Raw genomic sequence first — 27,691 nt, 5'->3', positions numbered from 1 at the left:
CTTCACTTATTCTTAATATTTTCTTTTCAATGCTTTAATTCGTGCAAACACACATTGTCAATAATTTCTTAATTCAATCGTTAGTTATATAGGAATGAGGGGTGAAGAAAGAACGTTGTGTAGTCTTTATGGGACACGGATTGTCAAATATTTAATATTTGTACATCTACAACGGTAACAATACTTTACAGGGTCTAATACTTTCGGCCGATAATGTATATCAACGTGGTTTTACCTTAACAATACAATTTTTCTCGCATTCAACGACCACTGTCACACCGTTCGAATACCAGAACTCGTCGACACCCGAAGTCCTACTGCAATAACATTTCAATTTCTATCTTTTCTTTCGCTAGCGATTACCTACAAAGTATTAAAAAAATGTTAACGCAAGTGTTACGGGGATAGGACACCGGGTGCGCATCTGTTAAAACGCGAATTTACTTACGAACTTTCGATTATAGAAAACGCGCAAGTTTCCCCCGATTCTTACAAATTCGAATGAAAAATCAAGAATGTTCAATCACAGTTCCTGCTACGGTTAGGCCGTGAATTATCGTGTTGGCACGGCACATGAGACAAGCGTCTCTTCTTTCTTGCATCGAGGATTAATTAAGACAACGTTGCTATTTGACACGTCCTTTGCTCGGGTTCACTATCCTCGTCCGACTCACTTGCCCAAGAGGGCCGACGCTCATGTCACATTTCCCCGTCGCTGTTGCCTATTCGACCTGTTGGCCCCGTCACTCCATCGTCCATTACGTCGGTCACCTTACAGAACGATTGTCAATATTAGGATCTGCATACATATTTTATCCAATATTAATAAAGTCATACGATTTTCATTGCTGAACTTCTGTAATTTCTGCCGAGTTTTACTTTTTAACTAAGGAAAACATTTTCAGGTACACCAATAACGTAATGAAATAGTTCTAGAATTTTAATAAATAAATATATAGTCAATATATTACCTCTATTACATACAGCTATTTTTCATTGACGTAATAAAATATACGAAGATGAAACGATCTCAAAACAATTTACTTTTATTTTCGTAGAAAAGATAATTTCTTCAGCTATCGATGCTATAAAGATTTTTGAAAAATTCATTCATCACCGCAAGAAATTCAAATTTATCGTATCGACCCACTTTCCACGTGGGTGTAGATAAGAGGATCCCGTAACTTTCGCATTATGTTCCGTAATACTGGGCTGTGTAATAAATTCATTCGCGTTCCATTACACGAAAATTAAGCAAGATCTACTAATTCTATGTAAAGCTTACTGTGTGAATAATGCATGTATTATTTTGTTGCCCGGAATTCCACCACCCTTAACGATTTAAATATTACTTTATCGTAGAAGGTGTTCGCTCCCTTTCTGTTAAAAGTTGCCAACATTTGCAGCGTTTACTGCACTTACTACGTTTTTTTAGAAGATTTTCATAGTATCCAAAATAAAAAGAAAAATTTAGCAGGTGCAGAAACTAATAAGCGTCAAATTTGTAGCAGCATACTTTTACCATACTTTAGGTTTTTAATTCCGTTATGGCAGAAAGTGTTTTCGGAGCTGATGGATCAGTATGTTTTACTATAATCAATGTTTTCAATGTTTTCTCATCTGCGGTGGTTGTTGACCGACTCTTCATTTACGAAACTTTCATCTCTATCGACCAATTTCTCGTATCATCGGCGAACCTTGGCTTTATTTGCATTTGGAGCAAGCATAGTATTAATATATCGTGGTGTTGTTACAACGTTACATGCATTGCTCCGCTTGTACAAGAAACACGAGAAAATTACATTTTTAATTATGAAATAATTCAGGATATTAAACGATCTATAGGTACAACTTTATTCACTTCGAATATTTTTATCGTTCTGAATGAAAAAGTGGACATAAAAAACTCGAGCAATATTAACGAAGCCATGGGAGACGTGAAAAAGTGAATAATCAATTTCTGCGTCAGTTTCAGGAAACAGAAGTTACGTAAAAACAGATATTTTTCTCTTAACGATTTTAATATGTTCACAATAATGTAATAATACTTTTTAAATCCTACGACGTTCTTAATCCTTTGTATCTTACTTAACAATTTTCATCGCATATGTGTAACTCTGCAGCCTGGCAATGACTAATACAAATTCACGAAACGACCATTATCTCGGTCTTCGTTTTCACTTGTCGCTATTATCTTAGGACTCGTGTTTCATAAATTTTGTCAATTTCATATGCAGCATCTTATCACCGTCGACAAATCTACATAATTCCAAGAGCATCGGAAGGAGAGGTACATTTTCCTTCGCAATAAAAGTCTGAAGCAACACCGAAATAAAAGTGCTCGACGTTTCCGTTGTCACGGTCTTCCGTTCGACCAACATTTTTCCGGCCTCTGTCGGGGGACGTTTTTACCTACCAGTACTTCCTCGAAACGATCATAATGTTCGGACCTGGTGTTTAAAAGGCTTTCAGTCACCGAATCCGCGGCGTTGCTTATCTGGCAGACCGAGCCGTGATCCCCTAAAGCGCTGGACGCGATGTACAGCAGAGACAGGGCGGCCAGCAGTCCGGCTGCGAGCAGAAAGAAACAAAAGCGGGAATAGCCGGAAGAGTGGTTCCTACAATTTTGGAGTAGCGGCGGAAACGGGAGCGGTTGCGCGTAACGTAATTTTTATGCGCGTATCAGACGTTTCGCAGGTTCCCGCAATGCATTTATTATCGCTAGAGCGGCCCCGTACAAAAGATGCCTGAAAAAAGTACCGGCAACGTAGGAGAGCCAAAGACTGTGCGGTTTCCATGCCAAAATGCAGGACAGCGGCAGATAAAATAACGCTCTCCGCCAGCCGTTCGTTATCGCCAGGACGCCGGACCAGCAACAGGAACAGAGCGACTCATCATTCCTGGAACAAAAATGCATACTCGGTTTCCCTCTTACTTTCCCTCATCTCTTATCCATGGCCGCGGAACCGAGTACTTTAAACAGTTTTTGCTGTTCTATATCTGCACATTAGATTACAACGATTCCAATGAATATCCTGATATTACCGTGAAAATAATAACTTTTCGAATACCATAGAATTTATTATGCAACTGTTATGGACGTCGCGATATTACTTGCATACCCGATAAAGCCACTACTATGTAAGGAACTTCAGATTTGTGCATATGTAAATCTAGGCAATTTACTGCTTCAGATACAGATATGACATGCACATTTATGCAATCATATTTATGCAACAAATGACGCTGTTTTGCCTCTTGCGAGGATACATGTTCAAGTTACAAGAGATTACATATCTTTTCGTGGATTTTAAAAACTAGAGAGTGCAGTTAGGGAAGTGGTATTAATTGCGCCTTCGAATGCAATCTTAAAATTCCCCTTACTAGTTGTTAATCTATGGTATTAACAGATAATTTACACGTATCTATGTCACAAAATATGGGATGTTAAACGTCTTAATTTTTTGGGATTTTTCTTGTCTTAACTGTGTTATCTATATTTTTATTATCCTGCGGTATCATACAAAATATTCGACACAAACAATCGAATCGTCTTTTACACGATTTTTATTTGTGATTTGTAATTTTTATTGACGAGCGTATCGAAACAACTTGGTATCAATACCTGACACAGATCTGCACGAACAGCGTGATGGCCCACGTGATTTCCAGGAAGAAGATGAAACCGGCTGCTGCTCTGAAATAGCACGAGAAGCATGAAACTAGGCGAGCGATCGTACATAAACCCTCATACGCGAGCAGATGGGGGGGCTAGGCAAGAGGATCTGACATCACGCATTACTCTAGAGTGTCCGTCATTAGTCTACGACCGACAACGCCGCGATACCGGCTGCTATACATAGATTGATTGATGGATAACCGGACATTATCGAACCACTATTTGCATCGATTCAACATTTCACGGTGCAATACGGTATGCAAAAGTATTCGACGCACGCGGCGCGGTCAAACCAACTAATTTCCAGGTTCGTGAAAAGCAAACTGTCCTCGATAGAGGATGAAAATATTCTATGAAATATTCACCTACATCTTATTTTTACACATTTTTTGCGATCAGAAGCTGTTAGAAAATGCGAAGGATATCGACTTTTTACGTCCCGATACGTCGTATTGTTCATATCTCTTTCAGATGAACGTAGACGCTGTATTCGATCGAATATAAATAGTGAATCGAGATTCGCTTGTTCGAGAATTGATGCAATAATTTTAGCAATAATTACCCAATGATGTTCGCGGTAATTGGGGTCAACCAGCGAAAAGTAATTCCAATTCAAGTACCATTTCAAACGTGTTATTTCCTGGTGAACCGATGTTCGTGATAGATTTATAAATTTACATACCTTAGCTGCTGCTTATATACTATTCAAGACATATAAAAACAACTAGTACGACTCGTTACGAACAGGGATACCTAATAATAGGCTAGACCACGCGTATACCTGTCTTTTTTATTAGAATCGGCTTGTTTATACGAAGCGGCGGCCGTACGCGTTCTGCGTAATGCCGACCGATAACGATTGACCCGGCGAACTCACGTGCACGTTACACCGGCCGATAACGAACGGGCTCGTCATAGCCACGCATACGTGACAGAACGGGTCGCGAAGGCGTGCGCACCGGCTAATATTAATTCCGGGAAGTGCATCGATAGAACCCGATGCCGCTTTGATCTAACAAACTTCGTTATCCGGCACTCGGTGGATCGCGTTAGTCCTCGTACATGAGCCGGGCCGCGCGGGACCCCCGGGCCGGACAAAAGTCAATGGGGAATTACGATTCTAAGTTCATACTTATCGGCGAGTCTCATTCGATAAATTGGAAAATTTTACAGATCCGCGGTGTGCGCGCGCCGTTGCAGATTGCATCCCGGCCGTATCTATGGAAATGAGCGTTTTGCATGCATACGGGCCGCCACACCGTAAAATATGATCGGCAGAGTGATATATCGCGGATTAAGGACACGCGTTCGATTAAAAATTAATAGCTTGTTTCTCGTTCCTTTTTTTTTTTTTCACCGGTGGCGACGGAATGGTCGCGCCCGCGTGCAGACGATACTTTGAAGATTTAGCCGGTGGTAATTGGCAGACGCGCGAACGTCAAGTTTTTCGGCGAGGTGTCCGTTTTTTCGTTATTTTAGTCACGCGGCGCACTGACTCGCGTAATTGATCATGTAACACGGTCACGTTGTTCGTTTATTCGACGACGGAACTAGCCGGCGACGCAGCCAAAGTCCAGATTTTCTAGTTTCGAGGTGCTAAGCTCGCGAAACTGAAAGAAATATGTTCCCGTTATTGACGGATGAAAATAGAAATCAATAATAATTGCTTTAATACCGATTGCAACAGAGAAAGGAACTCGATGCAAAAGATGTTTTCGATTTGCGAGGACAATGAACATCGCGAGGAAAGATAAGTAATCATCGGATAACTACGTAACTGTTTTAAGACTGTACTAAATAACTCGACTGTTTTTTAGTTGTTAGAGAGAATGACTCCGCCTGTTTTTCTGAGATTTTCGATATAGGCTCAGCAGAAAAAGTTAAAAAACAAGAGTTTATAATCTCTTCTTTGTCATGCCAAGTAGTTACAAAATTAAAAAAGAAAGTACTTCAGTAATTGTTCAGGAGACTCGTCTAAAAATTATTCAAGCCACTCGGTCTATTTTCGAAAAAAGTTATTGCGTTGCGAAAGGTGTACGAACACTCCTGTGGACCACCGCATATTGGAACCGGTGCCTACAATCTCATTTGGAAGCCGTGACCCGCCGAGTGTTCCAGTTCATAGCAATCGAATCGGAGGCTAAAAGTAGATTCGAGTCGCATTTTCCAAATCGCCGACGATTCCCGTAGACGGCGACGGAACGCGAGACTTGAAATTTTCTAAATTGATACTCGCGGATGAAAAAGTATCCGGCGATGAGATTCGTCTGAAAATTCGGTTCGTCCGGGTTCGGATAATGGATTGTGAATTACGGTACACGCGTGTCGAATTATCCTCACGTAACGTAAAATCCCATCAGGTGTTGATGATACGCCACATCCACGCCGACCCCGCAAACGACTGAAACAGAAAAAATATCGAAAACAGGTGTCAAATTCGATTCCATTTAAAATTTCACTTTATTTAAAGTTCGATCGATATCGTAACATATTCGTGCAGATATTCGCGATAAATAGTTGTAAGTGTGTTATTAGACAGTTGTTAGTATGCACGTTGATATCTAAATGCAAACAGTACAGAAGTTATGGCCTTGCCTTTCGGCAGTATACACTTATACGGTTATCAAACGACGACAACAGTCAATGTTTATCCAGATGTAGATATTACATGAGTGACGGCCGTCGGGTATCTCCATATACGTCTACCTTAAAGTGGTACGAATCATTTGTATGCGCGATCTTCGTACATTTCTATGAGGATTTCTATGTCTATCTTTACGAGAATTTCCACCGGGGACCATTTTCTTGAAAGCAGCATCGCGTCGGGCAATCGTAAAAGTTCGACCACGATGTTATTGTATAGGCTTTTATTATTATTAATTCCATTATTATTCTACATTTATATTATTATTATATTATTACTATTATATTACTATTATTATATTATCACTATTATATTATTATTATTATATTCTTACTATTATATTACTGTTATATTATTATATTATTATCATACATTTCTATTTATATTATTATTCGTTTTAAATCATCTTTTATGCAACACGAAGTAATTCATGTACTTACAAAATATACGAGATTTTATAAAAATTGATTGTTTGAAATTCTGCATATTTGCAAATTCCACAGAAGCATCAATCGTTTCCAAACGGCGCACCTCAAACATTTTCTATCAACTTTCCTCCATATATTTTATAATCGTTAAAATTACAGCGACGCACACGTGAGAAATGGATACAATTATTTACCCAGGTACACATGATAAAAATACACAAGATACGAAGCACGTTCCCGTTATTTCTTTTTTTTTTTAAATATTCCTGTTCCAATGATAAGCTGCAACATGCGTGTTTATCGGCTTACAGAGACGTTAATTACTTTTCATAAAGCGAACGCGATATTTCAGCGAACTACGTGCATATTCGAAACGTAAAGAGCCGTCGATTTTTATGATACAGCCGCGTCAATTTTATGGCCACGCACGCGATATTCGGGCGAATACGGGAATGTGTTATTGCCGGCTCCACCTGAGGCAGCCCCCGGACGGTTCATTAATACGAACCGGGGACCGGTGTAATGAAGTGGATAGAGGCGCGCGCGAGATTCCTAGATCCGCTAATGATCGGTTTCTTAAATTGTCCCTTCTGAGGCGAGTGCAATTTCCCGCGGCAAGTAGGACACGCCGAGGTGGATGATTGATAATTAACCACGCTGATTACTGCTATGGTATTCACATCGCCGAACGACATTCGAATCTTTAGTAGAACGAGAGAGAGAGAGAGATGAACGGTGACTCGCCCGCGATTTTCACCTGTCATTAGAGATTTTCTAATCAACGACTTTCGATCTCCGATTATTATCGTACCGCGCGTGTAACAGAGAAAGGAAATTGTCTCACAATGTCGTCAATCTACCTTGCACTAACGATGGTCACTTTGGATTATTAATTTTTATTTTATTTTATTCTTTATTATTCATTTTTTTAGAATATTAATTTCCATTCCAGTATCAAAGCATGTATATACATAATCTAGAAACTGTAATGTAAATTTTTCGTCTTTGGTTTATAAAATAAAAGATTCTATTATTTAATACTAATTTTCATTTTTTCCAGTATCGAAACGTGTACTTATTGTTATAGGAATTATCTGATCGCGCTATTCGAAATAGCAGTATTTAAATAAGACGGTTAACGCTACCTAAAAACAAATCTTTTGAATAGAAAAACTTTGTTTTAAACAAAATGTCGCGGTTTCGGGGGGAAGAGAGTCTCAAAAAATCACTTCCCTTTCGGCCCGTCGACCGACAATGGCGCACGGCCGCTTAACGAGGAGAATTTACGGGGCACGATTTCAGACGGGTAATATCGGAGGACTACCGGTCCGCAACTTTTCCGCAAACTTTCGAGCTGTTGACTCTGAAACAGAATCATTTAACCCTCTGTATCCAACCGTTGCGTTCCGCGCTTTCTTCTGCTTGAGCTGGTTCGACGTTTCGCTCGATTACATCCCGTTGTTCCCGTTCCTTTCTCCACAGGAATATTGGCTTTTCCGTAAACTCGGCGTCGTCGGCGGGAACTTGGTCTCCCCGCTTCGGCCTCTTTATACCATCGGAATTATAATATAATTGATTCTAAACGAACCGCGAACGATCTTACATTGTTTCTAACCATGGTGCAACAGGTGGCGGGCTTGCTCACATAAAAATGAGACGGAATACGAGATTCGGGAATCTCAAGGGGCCGAGCCTTTTGTTCTGTTACACCGTCTTGCAAACAAGTTGCTACTGTTTCGAACGTTCATTGATCATAATTTCGTAATCAAGCGCGACATTAACAATTCTCGCAGTTTCAGTACTCCTTTATTTATGTGTATAGTAATATAATTAATTTAAATTAATGGAGAAATATTGCATGAATTTGCTGGCTTATTTATGTCTACGTTCTTCAAACGCTTTTCGATGGCACATTCGAACAATGCATAGAACGTGTCCATCAACGAAAGGATTTCTTTATTTGTTCATCTTTCATTATTTTTCCAGCTTTCTGCAATACAATATAGCTTAGTAAGATTCTTTATACGCCTCGAAAATTAATTTCCGTTAAATGAAATTAATTCAGAGCCCAGTGCACCGTCGGGTGTAGTTCAGCAAATTGGAAAAACGCAGGAAACAAATTGCTACAATGTTAGCATCCCTGGGGGACATTGGAAAAAAGATAACAAGAAAATGACGTGACGTGGGAAACATCGCGAACTGTGAAGCCAACGAAGTGTGTAGAACGCGATCCCATTTTTATGAAAATTTTTTGATTATTTTTCTATCTCGTTTCGATGTTGCACCGTAGCAAGAAGTTTATGAAATGAGTGGTTCAACGTAGAACACGCCAGGGTATTCCCTCGAATAGGGCGCGCATTGTGAAGCTCTCGCAGTCGTATAACGAGAGCGGAAATAGTTTTTTTGATTGATTAAAGGATCGAAATTCGGACACGTTTACCGGCGACGGAACGTAATACGCGTGCCCGACGGAGCTGGGAGAATGTTGCATTCCGCTTCTGTCATGTACGTAGGGGGCGAAGGCGCGAAGGGATTACATTGTCCAACCGAAGTTAATCGAAATTTTATAACGCATGAATTGCAACACCGCCGCCGGTGAACGTAATTGAAGTTTCAGTCCGTGACACATGGGTCATAGGCGACCGATACGTTATTCATACCCGTTGCGCGCATATTTTTGCATAATTGTAACGAATTATAATAATAGCAAACAAGTAGCATGGAATGCATATTGGCGAGCAGCAATGTTCAATATGGATTACGAAATGTATTTACCAATGGGTAATAAATGTTTCATTTCAATTGAATTTGACCTGAAATATTATAAATTGTCAAAAATATTGATTGAGTTAACAAAGTTGAGAAAATTATTAATTTTGTAATAACAGATCTGTTAAGTACTTATAATATTCCAGATTATTATAAAATATTAATACAAATTTTCTGCGCAAACGCGGAGAGAGAATAAGCATGCTGAAGCTTTTGTTTAATCACTTTAAAACAATCGACACATCTGCTGTTCCAAATTGCACCAAATCGTTTCCATTGAAAATATAAATGTTGTTATTAAGGGGCTTTCGTGTTAATATCTCATTTTCAAACATCCATGAAAATATTTACAAAACGAAACGAAGCAATATTCGACGTACGAAATTAAAGAACAATAAAGGAGATATATTACATAGGATGGATAAAAAATAAGAAATAAATTTGATATTTTTATTCAGGTTTTTTAAGAAAATCGACTTCCGTCTAAGTTACTGTTTACAAACGTAGAAAATGGTGAAAAAATTCTATCTACTAAGTACATAGTTCTCAACAACTGTTTGTAAACACTACCTCGCATAAAGGCAACTGCGGTAGTAGAATAAACAAGTATATCTTCTACAAAGATAAACAAACATAAAAGTTGATTGATCTCGAAACCGGAGCTCCGGCTAAAAAAATGTTACGCCACAGTTACTTCTTATTTTTCCAACTGCGAATTCCTATGCCACCCAGTGTATACGACAGTACATTCCATGCCTTATCTGTGTCGACTGAAAGATTTGGCGAGCCGTCCGCAGAAAGGAAATCGTTTCCGTAAAGAAAGCCAACAGAAACGACGGAAACGAGACCGTCCCGGCGATCTGTCTTCGTTCTCCGCGACCGAGAAAGTAATTAAACGAAAAAGAAGCAATATCGAGAACCGTTCAACCGCGAAGCATTTATAGCATTTATAGGAGGCGTCCTTTTTTCCCTCTCGGCGCTTCCGTTCTCATTCTGTTCCTTTTTTTTCCCCCCCGTTCGACGCGGCGCCCGTCTCTATCTACTTGATCGGTCGGCAACTTGTTCGCCGGCAGCCCTAACCTATTTTGATGCTTTCAGCTGTGAAAACTTAATTCCGCGGCAACTTCCACGGCTACGTTGCTCTTTGGTAAACGCCCGAGTTGTTTCCGCAAGGGGTGTCTGGGCTCTCTAGTATATCGTGCCGCGTCTCGAAAGTTGCGAGATCGCTGATAAATATTTGCTTAGTATCTTTCTATCAACAGCCATCCGCACGGCCGAGGGGTGAAAACACTCCTACGACCGAAGGGATGAAAATCTTATTCGTTGTTTTTTGAGAGACATTCTTCGGGCAACAATCACGAAATGGGAGTACCTTTTGAGATTCTTGTGCAATAACGAAGTTGATGATTTTTACGTATACCTTTCCAAGAAATTATCTGTGATATGGAAATAATTTTTTATGGGATATGAAGACGCGTTATTGAGCTACACTTAATAGAATAATTGTTTTCCACTTCCATTTGCTTAATTGACAGTGTACTTCTCACAAAGTATAATTTCATTGAAGTTACAATATTTAGTCAAGTGTTATACTAATTTTGTGCTAATATACTAAAAAAATAAGTAGAAAATTCTACAAGTTTTAAAACTCAAAAGAAACTTTTTCCTCGTTGGAAAATCGATTTTATATTGTCACAGAGATCGTCGTAAACTAAAAACGATGTCAATATTATCGCTGTAATGTTCGAAGCAATTGGCCGAGTACTGTTAAAGATTGATAAATTTTTCAAAAATCCCCGATAGAGATTTGCACGACGCGAAATATTTAAGCTTTCAATAAAAATACAGTTTTCACGGTGGAAAAAAAATACCTTTGGTACGGCATTGTTTACGGCGTCGATTTCGATCGAAAAAAGGAGGCGCGTATATTTTTCATCGCGCCGGAGCGGTCGGTGCATTTACCTTGCCATTCCGGGGTGCAGTTTCAATTAGAGGCGACGCTGTCACCCCATCCGTGCTCTTTGGTAATGCAATTAGCCGGGCTCGCCACTTCTGTTGCCGGGTATCTCGTAAAAGGGCTGAACGCGCGTGATAATTAAGATGCGCACCACTTCCGCGAATAATTAAGTACTGGTTGAAGGGGACAGGGGCGTGTAGGGGGGGGGGGGGGGGGGGAGAGGGCGGGCGTGGACGCTTGTTCGCTCGCGAACCGTGGGCACCCCGGCGCACAATGAGGCGCGTCGAGTGCGTGTTCATACAATTCCCGTCGAATTAAAGGCCGCTTTGAAGCTTACAAGTCGCCGGGAATCCTCAAGTAGTGGCAACACTGACAAAGGGAAACGTAACAACAAAAATGACGAATAAAATGATAGCCCGGCTCTTGCCTTGGTATCACGTACATTTTCCTCTTCCTGCAATGCTACTCTAAAAAGCAATACTCATTTTACAGAGGATTTCGCGAACTGCTCGCTGGCAGAAGTTAATAGTTTACCAGGGATTTTAAGTATTCGTGACAGTATAAAAATAGTTGAAATATTTAGGGGGAAAGAATTGATTTTATAGAATTTAATTCAATGAATTGAATCAAGCGATTTGATTTAACTTTGTGTTGGTACTCGGGTTCCTTTGTTGGACCAACCAATCGACTGATAGTGAAAAATGTTTTTACTACTCAATAAGTATTTTCATCAAAAACTGTTTAGATTTTAAGCCAAAAATTTTTATAAACGGATGATGCACTAACAAAACCCTTATTAATCGATAGTACCTCGCGCGTGCAAATTATGCTTGTACAAACAGAAAATAATGTAACAAACATTAAAATTTTAGAGAGAAGAAAATATTATAAACTTGACCGTAAGAACAAGTTTATAATTATCTATATACGTGTGTTATGTTTAATATTTTCAATGAATATTGAAAAATGAATATTGCGTTCGAAGAAATCAGCCCGTGACTTCGGAGCCCAGCGAATTCAGCGCGCCCTGTACATCAAAAGGTCGAGGGAAAATTAGAATATTCGAGTTGGGCGGGTTCCCTTGTTAGCACAGTCCAATCGGGTCCCGCGTGAAAAACGAGACGCGATCCGCGTTCAAGGAAAAATCACTCGGTCTCGGAGGGCAGGGTCTCGGGGATCGCTGGTAATCGGCTGACGAACGTTCGTCCCCGGAATCGAATTTTCCGTGATTCCGACCACGACGGCCATTCGATTCGTCGCGCGCGGCGTGTTGTGACAGGAAGGCTTGAAAACTTCGGCGGGGCCCCTGCCCGACGCGAAACTCGGTCGATTCCGCTTTGAGAGGAGGAATAAGAAAAGAAGAAGAAGAAGAGATCAAGAAAATTGGAGCAACCCGGTTCGAGACAGGTTAGGTGCTCCCGAGCACTTCTGGCCGAGAGGGCAGCGGCAAAAAGGGTGCTGGAGGGGCAGATCGTTAACGTTTATCACTCTGCCACACACTGAATTATTAGATTTCTCTCTCTCTCTCTCTCCCTTTCTCTCGCTTTCGTCAAGAACTGCTAAGGACTCGGGATGAATCGCTAAATTTTTCTTCGCATAGAGGAACTTGTGCTATCGGGAACACCCACATCCGAAGTGTGAACAAATTAATGACACCGGAGTGAATGCTGGGGTCAGTTACCGAAATTCGGGTTACCTAGGTCAGTAATCATTCCTGTCATCTTATTATTTTTCTGAATATCTCACAAAAGCGGACCTTAGTTATAGACAATTATTGTAGACAATATACTGTGATATTATAGAATTTGCTGTAAGATTATGTGTAAATGTACAACTCATTAATCATTTTAAAGATCACGCTACTTTATCACATCCTTTCAATTTGATTTCGGTCTGCAAAACGTATAGTGACTCACAAAAATATTTTAACACATTCTACAGCGGAATAAATATTTAAAAATTGAATCAAATGACTATAATTCATATATTTGACATTTTTTATCATTACAAGGTAATTAAATCTGTTAGCATTTTTAAATTTTCATAACATATCTATCGAACAATATTTACTTTATCCATTTCATTCATCACGAAAGGTTTCTAGCATTTAAAGAATTGTATAACAAAATGGAAACTTACAGTAGTACAATCTAGCACTTTTACTTCAATGCTAGATAAAAAATTACTGACCAGCCCATAAATGTCAAGCTTTAATTAAAAAAAGGACCATCAACCTGCGATATTGTTTCGCGAATCAAAGTTGGCCAAATTTTTTTCCAAAATCTTCCCGTGCTATATAATTTTTTTCGAGGAGCGTACACGGTACCACGCCCGCGAAAACAGAAAGTTCCTCGTGACACTTGATGAAAAAGATGCCGGAAGTTTAATCCCGCCGAAACTTACCACCGCGCGTGACCCCGTGCCCGATGGAATGCGAAAATCGGGGAAGAAGTTTTGAATGTTGGCGGGACACAAAGTTAAAAACTCGGGAGGTCTAAAAGTGACCGTGGCCGATGTATTATTCAAGAGGTGAGAAACGCGGCGGTTTAATAAAAGCAAAACACGTGGCGACGGTAAGGTTTTTAACGTGGAAATGGAAGCGCGCGACGACGGCGACGATATTCTTGTCGACGCCGGCAAAATATTTGCTGGGAACTCCCGCGTTTATATCGGAATTGTTCCCACCAGGAAACAAAGATTCCGGGTACCGGTCACCGGTCGGCGCGTTCGCCGATAGCGTATGAATATTTAACAACAAATTCTGTAAGTAATTCTAATTATATCGCTCCCTAGTTCGAAATTCAATAACGGAACTTCATACAACTTCTCGCGTAGACGCGTTGCTCCGATAATCGAGGCGGACAGTAGAATGCGGCAAATGCTCGAGCATTTGTAACGTGGTATTAAATTGCCACGAATATTATAAAATTCGTCTAAATATTACTGATTCAACGTGGCGTTCTTTACTCGAATTTCATCATTAGTGGATACGTTGGAATTTTTACAATTTTTCCAAAAAAAAAAAAAAACAGAGAGAAACTCGCAGGAATAAATCGATAAAGTTTAATTTGAAATAGTCGTGACCGACGTGTACAAATTTATTCGTGCACACGCGTGTACAAGCTTGCATAAATATTTAAAATATTTCCGATATTACTATTTATATTAAAATAACAACGGTATCGCGTTTCTCTTTCATATCACGTATCTTCGAAATGTCGACGCTGCTGAAAATATCTCGAGGGAGACGCGATTGTTTTTGGAGAATTCGTGGCTTGCTTGAGTATATAACTTTTTCCTATATAAAAAAAAAGCTTATTTCCCGCAGGAAGAACATTTTTTTAACTTTGAAGTGGGCACACGGAATAGAACTTTCGATCAAAGGGAAACGTAAATATTGGGGATGTGAAAACGAGATACATGCATGTCTGTATCTGTCTCGTGACTCGTTAAAGCTTTGACATTCAATACCCGGCGAACTTTGTAAGGTACGTGCGACTAAAATTTTCTACGACTCGCTTTCTCAGGATGTGCCCGATATATTGTGCAAATTTGAAAGAGGACAGCAATTGTGTAACAATGATTTATGACTCGTGGATACTTGATAGCGAATATCATTTTGACGAACGCTCATTAAGGGAATCGAGAACTGTAAAACAATCTATCATTTTTATTTTATTCCGCGAAAGTATGTGCATTTGAAAGTATTTCTACCAAAGGATTCGAGAAATTAATGAGTCCAGTCAGATAGTTAACAATAGAATAGGACATAGTGCATAGGGCATAAAAAAGTGACGAAAATATTTTTGGAAGAAATATTTTTTCAACGGAAGAAGAAGATCCTCTCTATGGACCTAAGGTGACTGCAAGTGTAATTTTTATCTAAATGATACAAAGAACCGTCAAACTTGTCACTATTTCGCGTTACGATATCTTAGGATCCAATTGAACGATTTCATTCGCGTTTGGTGTATAGCTTCAGTACAGTTCTCAAGTGATAAGATGGGACCGTTGTGTTTACATTCCCCCTCTCATTAGCAACTCCATTGGCGCAGCTAGAGGAGGGGCAATTTAAACACAAAGATGTCATCTTATCGCGTGAGAACTATACATGTGTCGCTACCAGACCCAACTATTGCTCAAAAACTGTGTACCATTGCCATAGTCAATTTTGACTATTCCACGTCGTAGAGATTTATAAATATTGTTGCAAGAGTATCCGATATTTGTGAAAAATTTTATCCTTATAAAAAGATGACTGAAAAACTGGTAAAAATGCAGGTGAAAACTAATCATTCCCTAGGCTTTCGAGTATCCGATAGTTGCTTTGCTAGTTATTGCATCAGATGGTTATCAAGATTTCATAATTGCTTCCTTTAGAACCCCTCGACTTTGTAACGAGTAATGTTATTACAAATTCCATCTTGAAAATAAATTTTTCTCTTATACGCGTCTTACATCGTTTGAAAATTTTTTTAAATCAAGAAAATAAAAGTTCGTAGAAGTATACTTCCCCGTGTGCAATCTACAGTGATAAGCATAATGCATAAATTAAACCCGATATCCGTGGATCCTATAAGATGTTCGTCGCAAAGTCTCCCCTTTTCCGCGGTACTAAGTTCTAAATGAAATGTAAGGAATATCCGGCGTGCTTTTTGCCCAATTTATGTGCATACATGAATGCACAGAATTCGCGGGAGCTGCGTAACCGAGGATCGGATCTTCCGTTTCCGTGAGAAAGGACTATCTTATATACTGGGAACTGTACCGTTCGCTCGGTTATATCGTCATTAATAATTCACCGCGAGAAGAAGAAATTGTCGTCGTGATTGCACGTTCCTCCGGTGGCGAGTTTTTAATTATGCGAATTGTTGAGAATTTCGTAAGTAGTGTTAAGGTTAAGTCTCCGCATATAGAACGTTACAGGTACAAAATGAATTAAGTAGAAACACTGCATAAGTCGAGACTCGTTGCAAAGTTTCGAATGTCTAAGTTTTCATAATACTTTTGTTATTGACTTTTATCTGATACACTTTTGCGTGGTGCGACAGCTTGGAAACTGGAGATACATTGAGAGTTAAGACTATCAAGCAATATTGAAAATTGTTCAAGCGAGATCGTCTAGCCAGATTTCGTGTTTACTGGTCAACATGTCTGTTTGTTCGAAAACGATAAATTGCTTTTCTAAAAGCTGAGCTCTGTGTCGCATGTTGCGCAGGCCATGTTTCAAAAACATGCGAACTGCCGTCGGCGCTTCTTTTTCCATAAACGGCTACGGTCAGGGACGCAGAGATGTCTCGTCGTTGCCATCGATGCCTGTAAATTCTATGCATTTTTGCGGATCGGTTGACGAGTCTAATTTAGAGATACTCGAGGATTTAATAATGGTTCCGTTCAAACTCGTAGAATTTGAAATTACTTACAAATCGAGTAATTGCTTGCTTGACTGTATACATATTAATTCTTGAGCGAATAAATGTATATTCAAGTCGAAATCGCAAAGATAGTCGTAGATTATCTAATGAACAGCATCTGTCATTTGTGTACGATCAATATTAATGTTTCTTTCGTACAAATGAGAATATATTCGCAAAGAGAACTACAATTTTCTCAGCAAACGAATCACGACATTGAAAATATGATTGGCTAAATTCCCGGGAAATCTTTTCGTCTCCTACCACTTCTCCCCAACTTCTTCCACCAATCTTCGCAGCTCAACCATCTTGCCCAGTTTCTATCACAGATTTTCTTTACAAGAAATGTTCGCGAACTGTCAGGCCCAGATTCCGATGAAACTTTGTAAGCTCGTGGAACAGCGAGAAACAATAAATACGTACTTTTCTTTAGCCGCGGTAGCTAGAGTTTAAACCCTCTCTTTAAAGTTCTGTCCCCGCGGTGCTAACATTTTATTGGGCCCTTAGACTAGGCTTACGAAAACTATACAGTGACTCCTGCTAATATTCGGACACCTTTTAAAACGCGATAACTTTTTTAGAACTGAGCTGCAAAAAAAATGGAACTTTTTAGAAGGTAGAGGAACCAGTTTACTAGATCATAACGAGAGTGCTTTGTTTACAATATTTTTAATTGCTTAGGACGACGAAAGAAAATAAGAGACTAAAAATATTCGAGAAGCATTGGAAATAGTTAATAAAATGGTCTCGTTAATTTTCGGTATGTTGTAAAATTCTCGGTATGCTTATTTGCATTGAAGCACTATTTTTTAAATAGTTTTTGTCAGTTCAAATAATAGCAAAATTAGAAAAAGTATTTCAGTCGTTGCACAGTGAAGTAGCCCCTTTTATATCTCTAAAAGGTACAATTTATTTGGTCGAGCTTGAAAAATGTTATACCGTTTTAGAAGGTAACCGAATACTTTATTTTTACCCACTACTCTACTTTTTTATAAAATACCCAATACTCTATTTTTGTATAAAATAAAACTATCTTTATTTAAATTTATATATCACACACTACCCTCGCAAGTGGAAAAATCCATTTCGAACAGTGGACCTTCCTGACGAAACTATACATGAGAATGCTTGGGATTACGTATAATTTATTTATCAACTTTTAAAACATATTCGTTATCGTATACATTGTACGCAATATAATTCCACTATAAACCACAAAACACCATGAAACACGCGGGAGAACTTAAATTAGTTGCCAGAAACTAGATAGTCAGATAACAAGATTTATACCGTAGGTCCCAATGGATCCGCTGTCCGATTGTTGCTGCACCAACACCTCGCCAAGGAAGTTGTTGATCACGAGCTGGGTGAGCTAATGGAAAAAAAAGGACCCAGAGTCTGAACCCTTCCAGTTTGTTCGGTCGGATGTACAAAACCGCGGTCAGGGTTAATCGTATTCGGTAGAAAGCTCCGTAGTGTATAAATGCGACCCGCTGAAAGCTCAGTGTACCGTAAACGACCGAGAACACCGTTCTCTCTCGGTGTTTCCACCGTGTCAGCATTGTGTACACACAGCCGCGGTGGACACATACTCGCGCGAGCGCGCGCACATCGCGAGAAACTCGGAAACCGCCGACGCGCGCTTCCTCTTTAATTCATTCGCCGAAAACAGCAAATACAATTGCACCCTGGAAACTTTTGTTCCGTCGCGGAGCTTATTATTCCCGGATGAATAGGCGAGGCCTCTCTCGGGCGGCCGCGCCGTCGTCGACGGAGCCTTTGAAACAACCGCGGCCTAAACATTGGAGGCCGTGCACGCGAATTAAGAAAGCTTAAGTAAGAGAGAAAAGACGACCCCGGGAACGGATAAAAACATCCTTTTCAAAAGTTCGCCCGACCCGAAACTACGGCGCTCGCTAAAACAGAAATGTTTCCATTATCCTTGATGCTGTGTTAATAGAAATCCTTTACGCGTGGGAGCGGAGCGTGTGTTGATAATTTAGAATGTTCTACTCCGATTCTCCAGGGGAATCTATTCTCGTTGCCAAAAACGAATCGAATTGCTTTCGATGGTTTTTAAAAATGTTGGAAGAATCTATGTCGACCACCCTCGCAATTTTTGTATACGTTTCACTGTAATATATAATATGTATCAGTAAAATGACTGAAATACTTTTTTCTAAAACTTGCTATTACTTGGAATAAAAGAAAAGTAAAAAGACTGCCCCTTTCATATTTTTATCTAAGCCTGTTATAGCCTACAATAGTGCTGCGAATCTTAACGCAGACGTTCACATTCGTATTTAATTAAAAGTAACAAAAGAGAAAATTTTCCTTATTAAAATATAACCTCAAAACAAAAAGTAAAAAGTTGCCAATTTTCATAAATTTCCGTCCGCTGTAAACGCACAAAAATTAGCAATCCAATAATGTCACCCATCGATTTCCATCGGCTCATTCCACCGATTCTCCTCGAAGAAACACGAACTTCGCTCGGCGAAGTTGCAGGCACTTCGTTTCTATTTCGCAAAATAATGGAAATGAATAGTTCAAGAGACTGCGGCTGCAGGTATATCAAGCGACTTCATGACTCTTGGAGGAACCAAGGCACCGGCTGAGAATGAGCCAATAGGGGAAGGAAGAGCTGGGAACGTAATCAGACTACGGATTTCTATGTATTTATATTTAATCCGACGGACGTGGAGCACAAGTTTTGAGAGCCACACAGGGAACAAGAATCAGAGAGAGCGTGTGAGAGTGAGAGAGAGAGAGAGAGAGCTGAAGACAAAGAAAGGGGAACGGCGAAGAAGTTCGGTAGTTGGATTTTTGTTTGGCGAGTTCCTTTCGGGGGCAAGGTTCAAGGGAAGCTAAACTGAGGTTGTTGCAGTAGATTGCGAGCGACACGTTGTCGGCCGGTCGAGCTTTCCGGGCGAGAATGAGGTCTTGAGAATAGCTTTGAGCACCGAGCCGAGCTACTTCGTGAGAAGAGGCGCGCAGGAGGACGGGGAAAGTCAGTCGCAAAAGCACAGTGCAAAGAAGAGGCGGGCAATTCTATAGAGAGTTATTTGCTCTCTGCGCACCAACAAATCCTGCGAAACGGGCTTTTGTCCGGCGGACCTATTTGTCTCGACATACCAGAAGAATCGCGAACGATTCGGGGGAGGGGGAGGGAAAAGGCCTCGCACGAGTTTTCACTTTTCCCGTTTGCGTCCTCATGTGTGCTAAATCGTCGATTCGATCCCGCTAGTGCATTAAATCCACGGGATATCTCGCTCGAGTGGCAACGCTTTGTAGTTCTCGTGAAACAAAGACCGCCTTCCGATGAATAGGTCGGTTCCATAAAGAACAATTGTTATTCCTTTGTTCCCGTTTCAGTTTCTTACAATCGGAACGAGCTTGATGACCAGAAGACATTCGGCCCTATCTGTGGTAATGCCATGCAGCCGGATGACAACCTTATTACATGCGAAAATAGGTGGATTTATTGCGCTGGTGGCACTTTTCGTGACCCGTGCGCCGAAGTGCACTTAATCCTTTACCGGGAGACTGCTGCGGACTTATTTAGATTTGTGGTAATAATAATTTGATATATTATAGTAATGGAGCTATTTAGAGATTTAGATGTATCATCTAATGCCGCGAAGTAAATTAGATTTATTTATTAGCACTTGGACGTTGTTCGCGTGACATTTTAGATCCATTGTTTTCTACAGAAATATCGTAACAATTATTGTTTAAAAAGCATATGTTAGGGAAATATCATTTATTTGCTGTAACCTATATTGCTGAAAGCCTATCAATGTAACGAAAGATTAATACTCTCGTCAATTAACACAAAATTCGTAGCTCCCTTGCTCCATGCAATTAACAGAGAAATTATATTTCAACTAAACTACATCCAACTATATTATTTTGCTATATTACACATCTGGTTCGAAGCCATTAATAAATAAATAAATGTTTTACGAAATTAGTTTAGCAGTCGCGTAAAATTTAAAAGTAAGAAATTGCAAGTTTTTAATTAAGCAAGAGATAAGAGCTGAGCAAATTGCAATTGCTGTGCAAATTGTTCCGCAAACAATGCAAATTGCAGGCTTTAATATGTACATAGCTTAATGTTGGAACACCATTTAGAACCGCAACAAGATATCCGTGTTTGAAAAATTCGAATTTAAAAGGGTTCGCATGCTGACGGCAACACTATTGCAAGAAACGCAACATCCGTAATCCTACCTCCACTCGTAGTATTATTCTTCCGTTCATTTCTCCGCGTATATTTCGTAGTACAACGATAAAAAATGTTGCTGTAATAATAATACTCGTATTTCCAGCGGAGGAATGCCGGACTGAAAAATGTTTTCAGTGCGTGGAAAATTTTCACGTAGCGTATACAATTTTAAACACGCAGCGAGTGAAAACAATTGTTAATAAAAGTATTATTAATCTGAGTAATATGTTTTTATTTGTATTTTATATTGCTTCGTTATCGACAACTCTTTGACGCGACAAATGATGTGCATTTCTAATGTGCGAAATATTAATAGAATATTGATTATTAATAATGCTGGGGGGTCGACAGGAGTATTATTATTACAAAATAAAACTTGTTTGACATTATAAAGTTGTGTTTAGCAGAAGCAAACAAATACAACGGATTTTCAAGTTTGGTTTTCCGCAATATGTCGTGCGAATGAAAACCATGTAAACGATACTACAAACTTTTAATTTTTCTAAAAGTAACTAAATAAAATTCTATTTCGACTCAGTAAAATAATATTCATTGTTCCCGTTGCTAATAAAACAGCAATTTGAAAAGATTTAAATATCTCAAAACGAAGTAACACTAGAAGAATCATCTGTCCTTGCAACCACTATGAAATGATTAAAATTAAATATAATACTCAATAATTCGAAATAAAATTGTTTGTACGCTTTTAAATCCGAGCTGAAATTTTTCAAGAAAAATGAAGCATTCTAACAGATAGATATTGCAACGCATGCTACAACCGGTGGCTACCATTCCAGAAGCGATGATAGCTGACCTTGCAAAGGTTAATATTAGTATACTCACTGATCGCGGTACACACGCCCAAGATCCTCGTCAAGGTCGTCAGATGAGTATCGGTGTTTCTAACGAAAGTGGACATGCCGACCGGACCGGAAGATGCGTTAAAACCCTGCACCTGTATCACTCTATGATGGTTAACATACCGATTCACATTGACGAAGGGAACCACTCGCGGTCGAGTGGAAACGAAACCGTGAGAATCGTTGGCGGGTAGAATAAGAAGTCACACGTTCGAAGGTCGCTTTTGTCAACGCAACAACATCCGACCCCTCTCGAGGATCACGCGCAACTGTCTACAGTTTTTCAGGGATGAGTTGATATTCGCTACCCCCGCATTCTGATGCGCGCACGCGCCGATCTACTTTGCCGTTTAAATTCCCTCCCTTGCGCACTGTTACCGATACCGCAATAATTCATTGTCCGCCGTCGTAGATTTTGTACTTGACCCTAATTCGCAACGGAATTAATATTGCACGCTGTTCATTAATATCTAGAATCTTTAGCGGACAACCTTTTGTCTGAAACGTATTAACGTGTCCTACCTTAAAACGCGCCTTTATTGGAAATTCTTAGGCCAATATGCGTATTAATTCATATTCTATCAATGTGTAAAAAGGTGTGAACAATTTTTAAATAAAAAGTTCGTAACTAGATTGAGTCATGAATTAGGTTATGCGTTGCAATAGTCCTCGGAAAATTTAGCAATCTAGAGGCTAATAAAAAAAATCATTCCAAGTAGTAAGAACTATTTTATGAAAGGATTGTTATTCAAACGATTTTAAAATTTCTTTTCGACACGGTAAACTTATTCGAGATTATTAATCAGGCGATCAGTAATTTGAAGTTACAGATTCGATTAATACATTTAATAAGAATTTTTGTGTAGGGGGCCTATGGGGATTCTTACCACCCTTAAATGTACCTATTTCGGTGTTGTACCCGACATTACCAATAATCCATGAATTTAAACTTGTTAGTACAAATCTAGTATCTCATATAGTACATCTATACTACGCGAACGGATTGATCCATATGGCGCATTGATTTAAATGAATGCTTAACTTCAAAAGGCGTGCGTAATTCCACAGTTTTATTTTCGTGTAACAAAACGTATTCTGTTTCGTTTTATTAATTATCACAGAAATCTGTAACTTTCATGTCAACTTCATGTAATGGTACCGTTCAAAATAACAGAGACTATGAACAATTTAGAATATTTATGAACTACAGCGTAGTAAAAGCGGAAAGTAACGTACCATGCGATGGACAAGAGTAACTTGCCATTAGAGGTCTTCAATTATTTATAACTTGTTATATGCTTCAAAACTAGAAGCACCGTTTTTATTACGATAATCTTTCAAGAGAAACGAAGCTCTTTAATCAAGAATATACAACGAATTTCTGTGCTTTGATTGGCTGATGATTCACAGCTGAATGTAATACTGCCTTCATATTGCCTTCATTCTACATGTCAATTGGCGTATTCGTTAATCTCATTATTGCAAATGAACATGGTGATAGTAATATCAAGAGCTGTGATAGTGCACAGTTTCAGCAACTTTCTGGATGACTTCTGGATTTCTTTAAAAACAACATTATACATTACATTTTAGGCAACTAATTATCTTTCAGAAAAAGATATGAAGATGCTATTCACTTACAACATTCTTTCATTCTCTCATGTTAATATTCAGGGCAATGAAATAATTAGCTAGGCTGTATCCTTCTCAAGTGTACTTTCTACGAGACTATAAGTACAAGTTGAATATCGCGCCGCGCGTTTTAGGCGTGTGAATATGCGGAAAGAGTGAGACCGCAAGCATGGTACAGGGTTAAGGAGACCAAGCTATATTTGTCATTGGTGTGACTGGTTTTGCTTGTGTTGTGCTGATGTGCTCTCTTGCTCACACGCCATTTCCTCTTTTCGTCTGTGAGGGCAGCACTGACTAGCTGTTGAGCGTCAGTCAATCAGGGAAAGACAGTTTCTTTACCATATCTCAAATTTTGGAGCCCTCTGTCCCTGGCATGACGCAATATGGTGAGGTGCTACTGTGATAGGAATCATCAAGGTTAACTTACAATTAGCAGACCGCACGACTTCCTCTGACGCTACTTTCATCGATTCTTCGCTTCTTAGTTTACATATTCAGTTCAGGAACCATATCATTTTTAGCTTTCTGGATATCGCTAAAATTAAGGAAGAAATTTATCAAAGACAAGTTAATTAAATTAGGTGCTCAATAAAATACAGCAAATATATCTTATAGTCGTTTCATAATGCTCTTGTTTTGCTCTATTCAAACGAAGAAGCCTACTTGCTCGCATCGAGATTTCATAATATTTGAAACATACATCTTTAAGTTTAATTGGATCTAAATGTAATTTTACTATCATTGTATCTTTAAAAATTCATTACATCCTTAGAATTTCAATAAAAGTTTTTGAAAATTTCCCTTTTGCAGTTTCGATAGACTTCCAAAAAGACGCGTTTATTTTATTTGTATAGTGTATTGCTTTGTTCGTAATTTACCCAGTTTTTGGTTTATAATTTAAGAAAAGGAAAGAGAATTTTCTGTAATATTTACTGCATACTTACGTAGTTAAATCCAACTTCTAATTTTATGTCCGATATCGCGATCTCTTCTAGAACCACATTCACAATTAGTTTTGCATAGATGCGCATGTGCACTGGAAATTAGGGTCGTTCTAATGGACTACATTCATCACTGTTTAAATACTTCGTGGCGGGGTACATTTGTGTGTTTGAATAAAATACAAATTTTTGGATGGATTATGAATACTGATTCACGAAGATTTTCCTATGAAATAAACCGTATACATTTTTTCTTTTGATGGACGAAATTGTCGAATCGATAATAGTGCAGTAATGGTAGAATGATTCAAAGGAAAAGTTACGATTAAAGATTTGCTACTAATGAGATAATCAATAAAATTAACGTGAACTGTGTGCAAGGTTTCATTTAATAAGAAAGTGGAGGAGGCTCTACAGAAATCATCTACAGATAAAACAAAAATACATTTTAAGAAGCATGAAATGCATAAAAAGACAGTTAAACGAAATACGTAAGTACATATAAAATAGTTCTCTCATGTTTATTTGTTTTTCGTATATTTTGAAATAATTTTTAAAGCTTTCATGTCATGATAGCTTTTGAGTTTAATTAAGGTAACTTCTGATTCTTTATGTAAAATTTTGAAATATTAAATTTCTATTCGCCTGTATTATAACTAGAAATTAAATAAAATTCGTGTATTTATGCAGACCTGTTCCATTAATCCAAAGCACTAAAGTAGCAGAAAAATTTTCATATGCAAGGGAGTACAAAGATAATGACAATGAGTCAAGCAACAATTTCCAACTTCCAAGTTTACAGAAGAAGAAAGTATGGAGAGAAGTTAATAGTCAGGTGTCGACATCGGATGAAATTAGCAAGGCAACAGTTTCTACATCCTCATTAGCAGATTTAGAAGATATTGTTACGGCGAAAGTTGTCCAGCAATGGGACGCCGTTGAAAATACACTTTATGAAGATGGTGATGAAGTTATGCAAACTGCTCTTTTAGAAGAATGTAAGCAATGGAGGAAGCAAATACCGCACTTCAGGGTTCTTGGAAAAAATCCATATTCATCGACTAAAGCAAACTATGAAAATGATGATAGAAATAATGGGCAAACAAAGGCTACTTTAGATTTGTTCAATGAGGAAGCATTGTTGGAACATAGCCAATCTGTAAAGGTGAAAAATATCTTCTACACTTTGTGTATAAGCTAAATATGTCAATTATATAGCAATAAATGTATAGCTTTACAATATACTATAGTATATACATAATTTATCCCTTGTAGGAAAGAAAAGCTACATCTAAGCATAAATCACAAAACACACAGCAGGATAAGATTCTTGATGTGCTTTTTGAGTATGTGATGTCTGAATTGTTTCCAAGTAAAGAAAACGAAATTGAGAAAGACTTTGAGAAAGCTCTACAAATACGAATGGCACCTATTCATAGTAACAGAAGTTCTGCAAAAAGTTACAAATCAACTTGGTATGAAGAAACTATCCCTCTGGATAATACGATTTTAAATGGCAAGAGTAGAATATTGGAAGATCAAATTTTACCAATAAGAACAGAAATTGGTGATACTACACCTGATATTCGAAAGTATGTTCATATATATTACATGCAGTAGGAAGTCTATGATTAGCTTTTGAAAAAGAGAAAATATTTCTGTGAATTACTGTTTCTACAATAATTATATGATGAATTACGTTCATAATCTGAATTTATAGGAAATATGATTATCATACACATAATGATAGAATCAAAAGTGGACAGGAGGACACACTTGCCATAGAGGATAAACTTTTCAGGCCTAATACTAGTAGGAATAAACGTGGTACTGTTTTCAATGAGAAGATCGTAGTCAGTCCTGTACCATATATTCTGTCAACCAGAGAGAGTTTTTCTACTATAAAGACTACTCCTATTAAATTTATGGGGGAGTCTTTGAATGTTTCTACATTCCAAGGTATGCATATCAGATTTTTTAGAAAAATGTATGGCATCTGAGAAATTTTTCTTCATGTATCTCCTTAACATCAATATTACTATAAATCGTGTAGGAAATAGTTCAATTCCAACAAAATATTCAAATTATCAGTCAGCTTGGCATTCCACTATGTCACCTGCTGTATGGTCAAAGAATGTAAAGCTTGCTCCATTAGACACTTCACGACTTCCCAGTTGTAAGAATAGGTAACTTGTATTGATAAACAGTTTTTTTTTTGTTTTTTAATAGTTTTAATACTATTTTTTATTTTTTAATATTGCAGATCTTTAACATCATCGTCAGTTGTATTGCAACGTAATAGGAAACCTCTAAGTCCTATTCCACGTTCCATTCCAGCTGACTCTGCACAAACAACTTATAATAATAGTAAATGTTTCGAACTTCAAGGTAGACACATAAGTCCTGGACAATCCCCTAAATTAAGCGCGACTAGCACTGGTTTAGATTATAGCACTAGAAATAGTAAAAACAAGAAAAAGAGAAGTCAATCAAGAACGAAATTGCAATGAATTACAATCGATATTATTAACTCAGAAAATCAATTTTATATACCATACGATCTCATTACCACTTTTGCAACTTGAATTATTTTAATTAGCTTAATCATCAAACAGGGAAAACATTGTATACACTTACAGTATTGGATTCATATTACTATGGAGAAGAAATGTCTCTTTTCCATATAATTTTAAACTAATGTCTAATATTACAAAATGTTTCTAATGTCTTTAACAAGCAATATACGTATGCTGTCAAAGTTTAGATGTCGATCGGTGTAAAGTAATAATTTATATAAAACATAATTACTGTACATAATCGTACTGTTATTGTTATGTAATTTTAAGGATAATATGTTGGTGTTGAAACGTGTTCTCATTACAAGTGTATTTTGCACTATATAAGGAAAAATCGTTCGTACACTGTGTTACGAACGATACGTGTTACTGTTACAGCGCGCAAATGTGTATTGGAAATATTGTTGTTGTTCGATAGAAAAATGTATTGTTGAAACTTTCTCTACCTCACTCTGTCTACATGTTAATCAATACACATGCTTATGTGTGCAGGTAAATATATTTTTGTAATGCACAGATTTGTAAATGTATTTCTTGTAAATAAACGATAAATAGCGTGTTCA

The 27,691-nt window shown here is 38.3% G+C and overlaps 2 protein-coding genes across 6 annotated transcripts; one reads left to right on the top strand and one right to left on the bottom strand.

The window, feature by feature from the left end:
• Positions 1 to 136: 136 nt before the first annotated feature.
• Positions 137 to 24,611, bottom strand: LOC144470589 (uncharacterized). 5 transcript variants are annotated; one of them, XR_013494175.1, is made up of 7 exons: positions 21,963 to 23,991; positions 6,020 to 6,080; positions 3,626 to 3,697; positions 2,761 to 2,900; positions 2,417 to 2,571; positions 449 to 771; positions 137 to 363 (listed from the first exon to the last, which is right to left on the bottom strand). XR_013494175.1 is itself a non-coding variant. In XM_078182156.1 (7 exons), the coding sequence occupies exons 2-7, from the start codon at positions 24,076 to 24,078 to the stop codon at positions 700 to 702; spliced, it is 540 nt and encodes a 179-aa protein (XP_078038282.1). In that variant the 5' UTR covers positions 24,079 to 24,146; positions 24,556 to 24,611; the 3' UTR covers positions 137 to 699. The 5 variants fall into 5 exon arrangements, 4 of the variants coding, with proteins under 4 accessions (XP_078038282.1, XP_078038156.1, XP_078038368.1 ...); XM_078182156.1 differs by lacking the exon at positions 21,963 to 23,991 and adding exons at positions 24,039 to 24,146; positions 24,556 to 24,611 and having other exon boundaries at positions 137 to 771; XM_078182030.1 differs by having other exon boundaries at positions 137 to 771; positions 21,963 to 23,540; positions 23,621 to 23,991.
• Positions 3,916 to 27,687, top strand: LOC144470470 (uncharacterized). Its single transcript, XM_078181704.1, is given in 9 exon segments — positions 3,916 to 3,934; positions 20,267 to 20,463; positions 24,934 to 25,043; positions 25,243 to 25,717; positions 25,828 to 26,144; positions 26,273 to 26,511; positions 26,606 to 26,738; positions 26,816 to 27,032; positions 27,035 to 27,687. Coding segments are annotated over 8 exon segments (1,674 nt in total). The 5' UTR covers positions 3,916 to 3,934; positions 20,267 to 20,328; the 3' UTR covers positions 27,083 to 27,687.
• Positions 27,688 to 27,691: the final 4 nt, after the last annotated feature.

This window comes from Augochlora pura, chromosome 1, assembly GCF_028453695.1.
Source record: "Augochlora pura isolate Apur16 chromosome 1, APUR_v2.2.1, whole genome shotgun sequence".
Taxonomy (NCBI): Eukaryota; Metazoa; Arthropoda; class Insecta; order Hymenoptera; family Halictidae; genus Augochlora; species Augochlora pura.
Note: the sequence above shows the minus strand (reverse complement) of the source record. Positions and strands in the feature narration are given on the sequence as shown.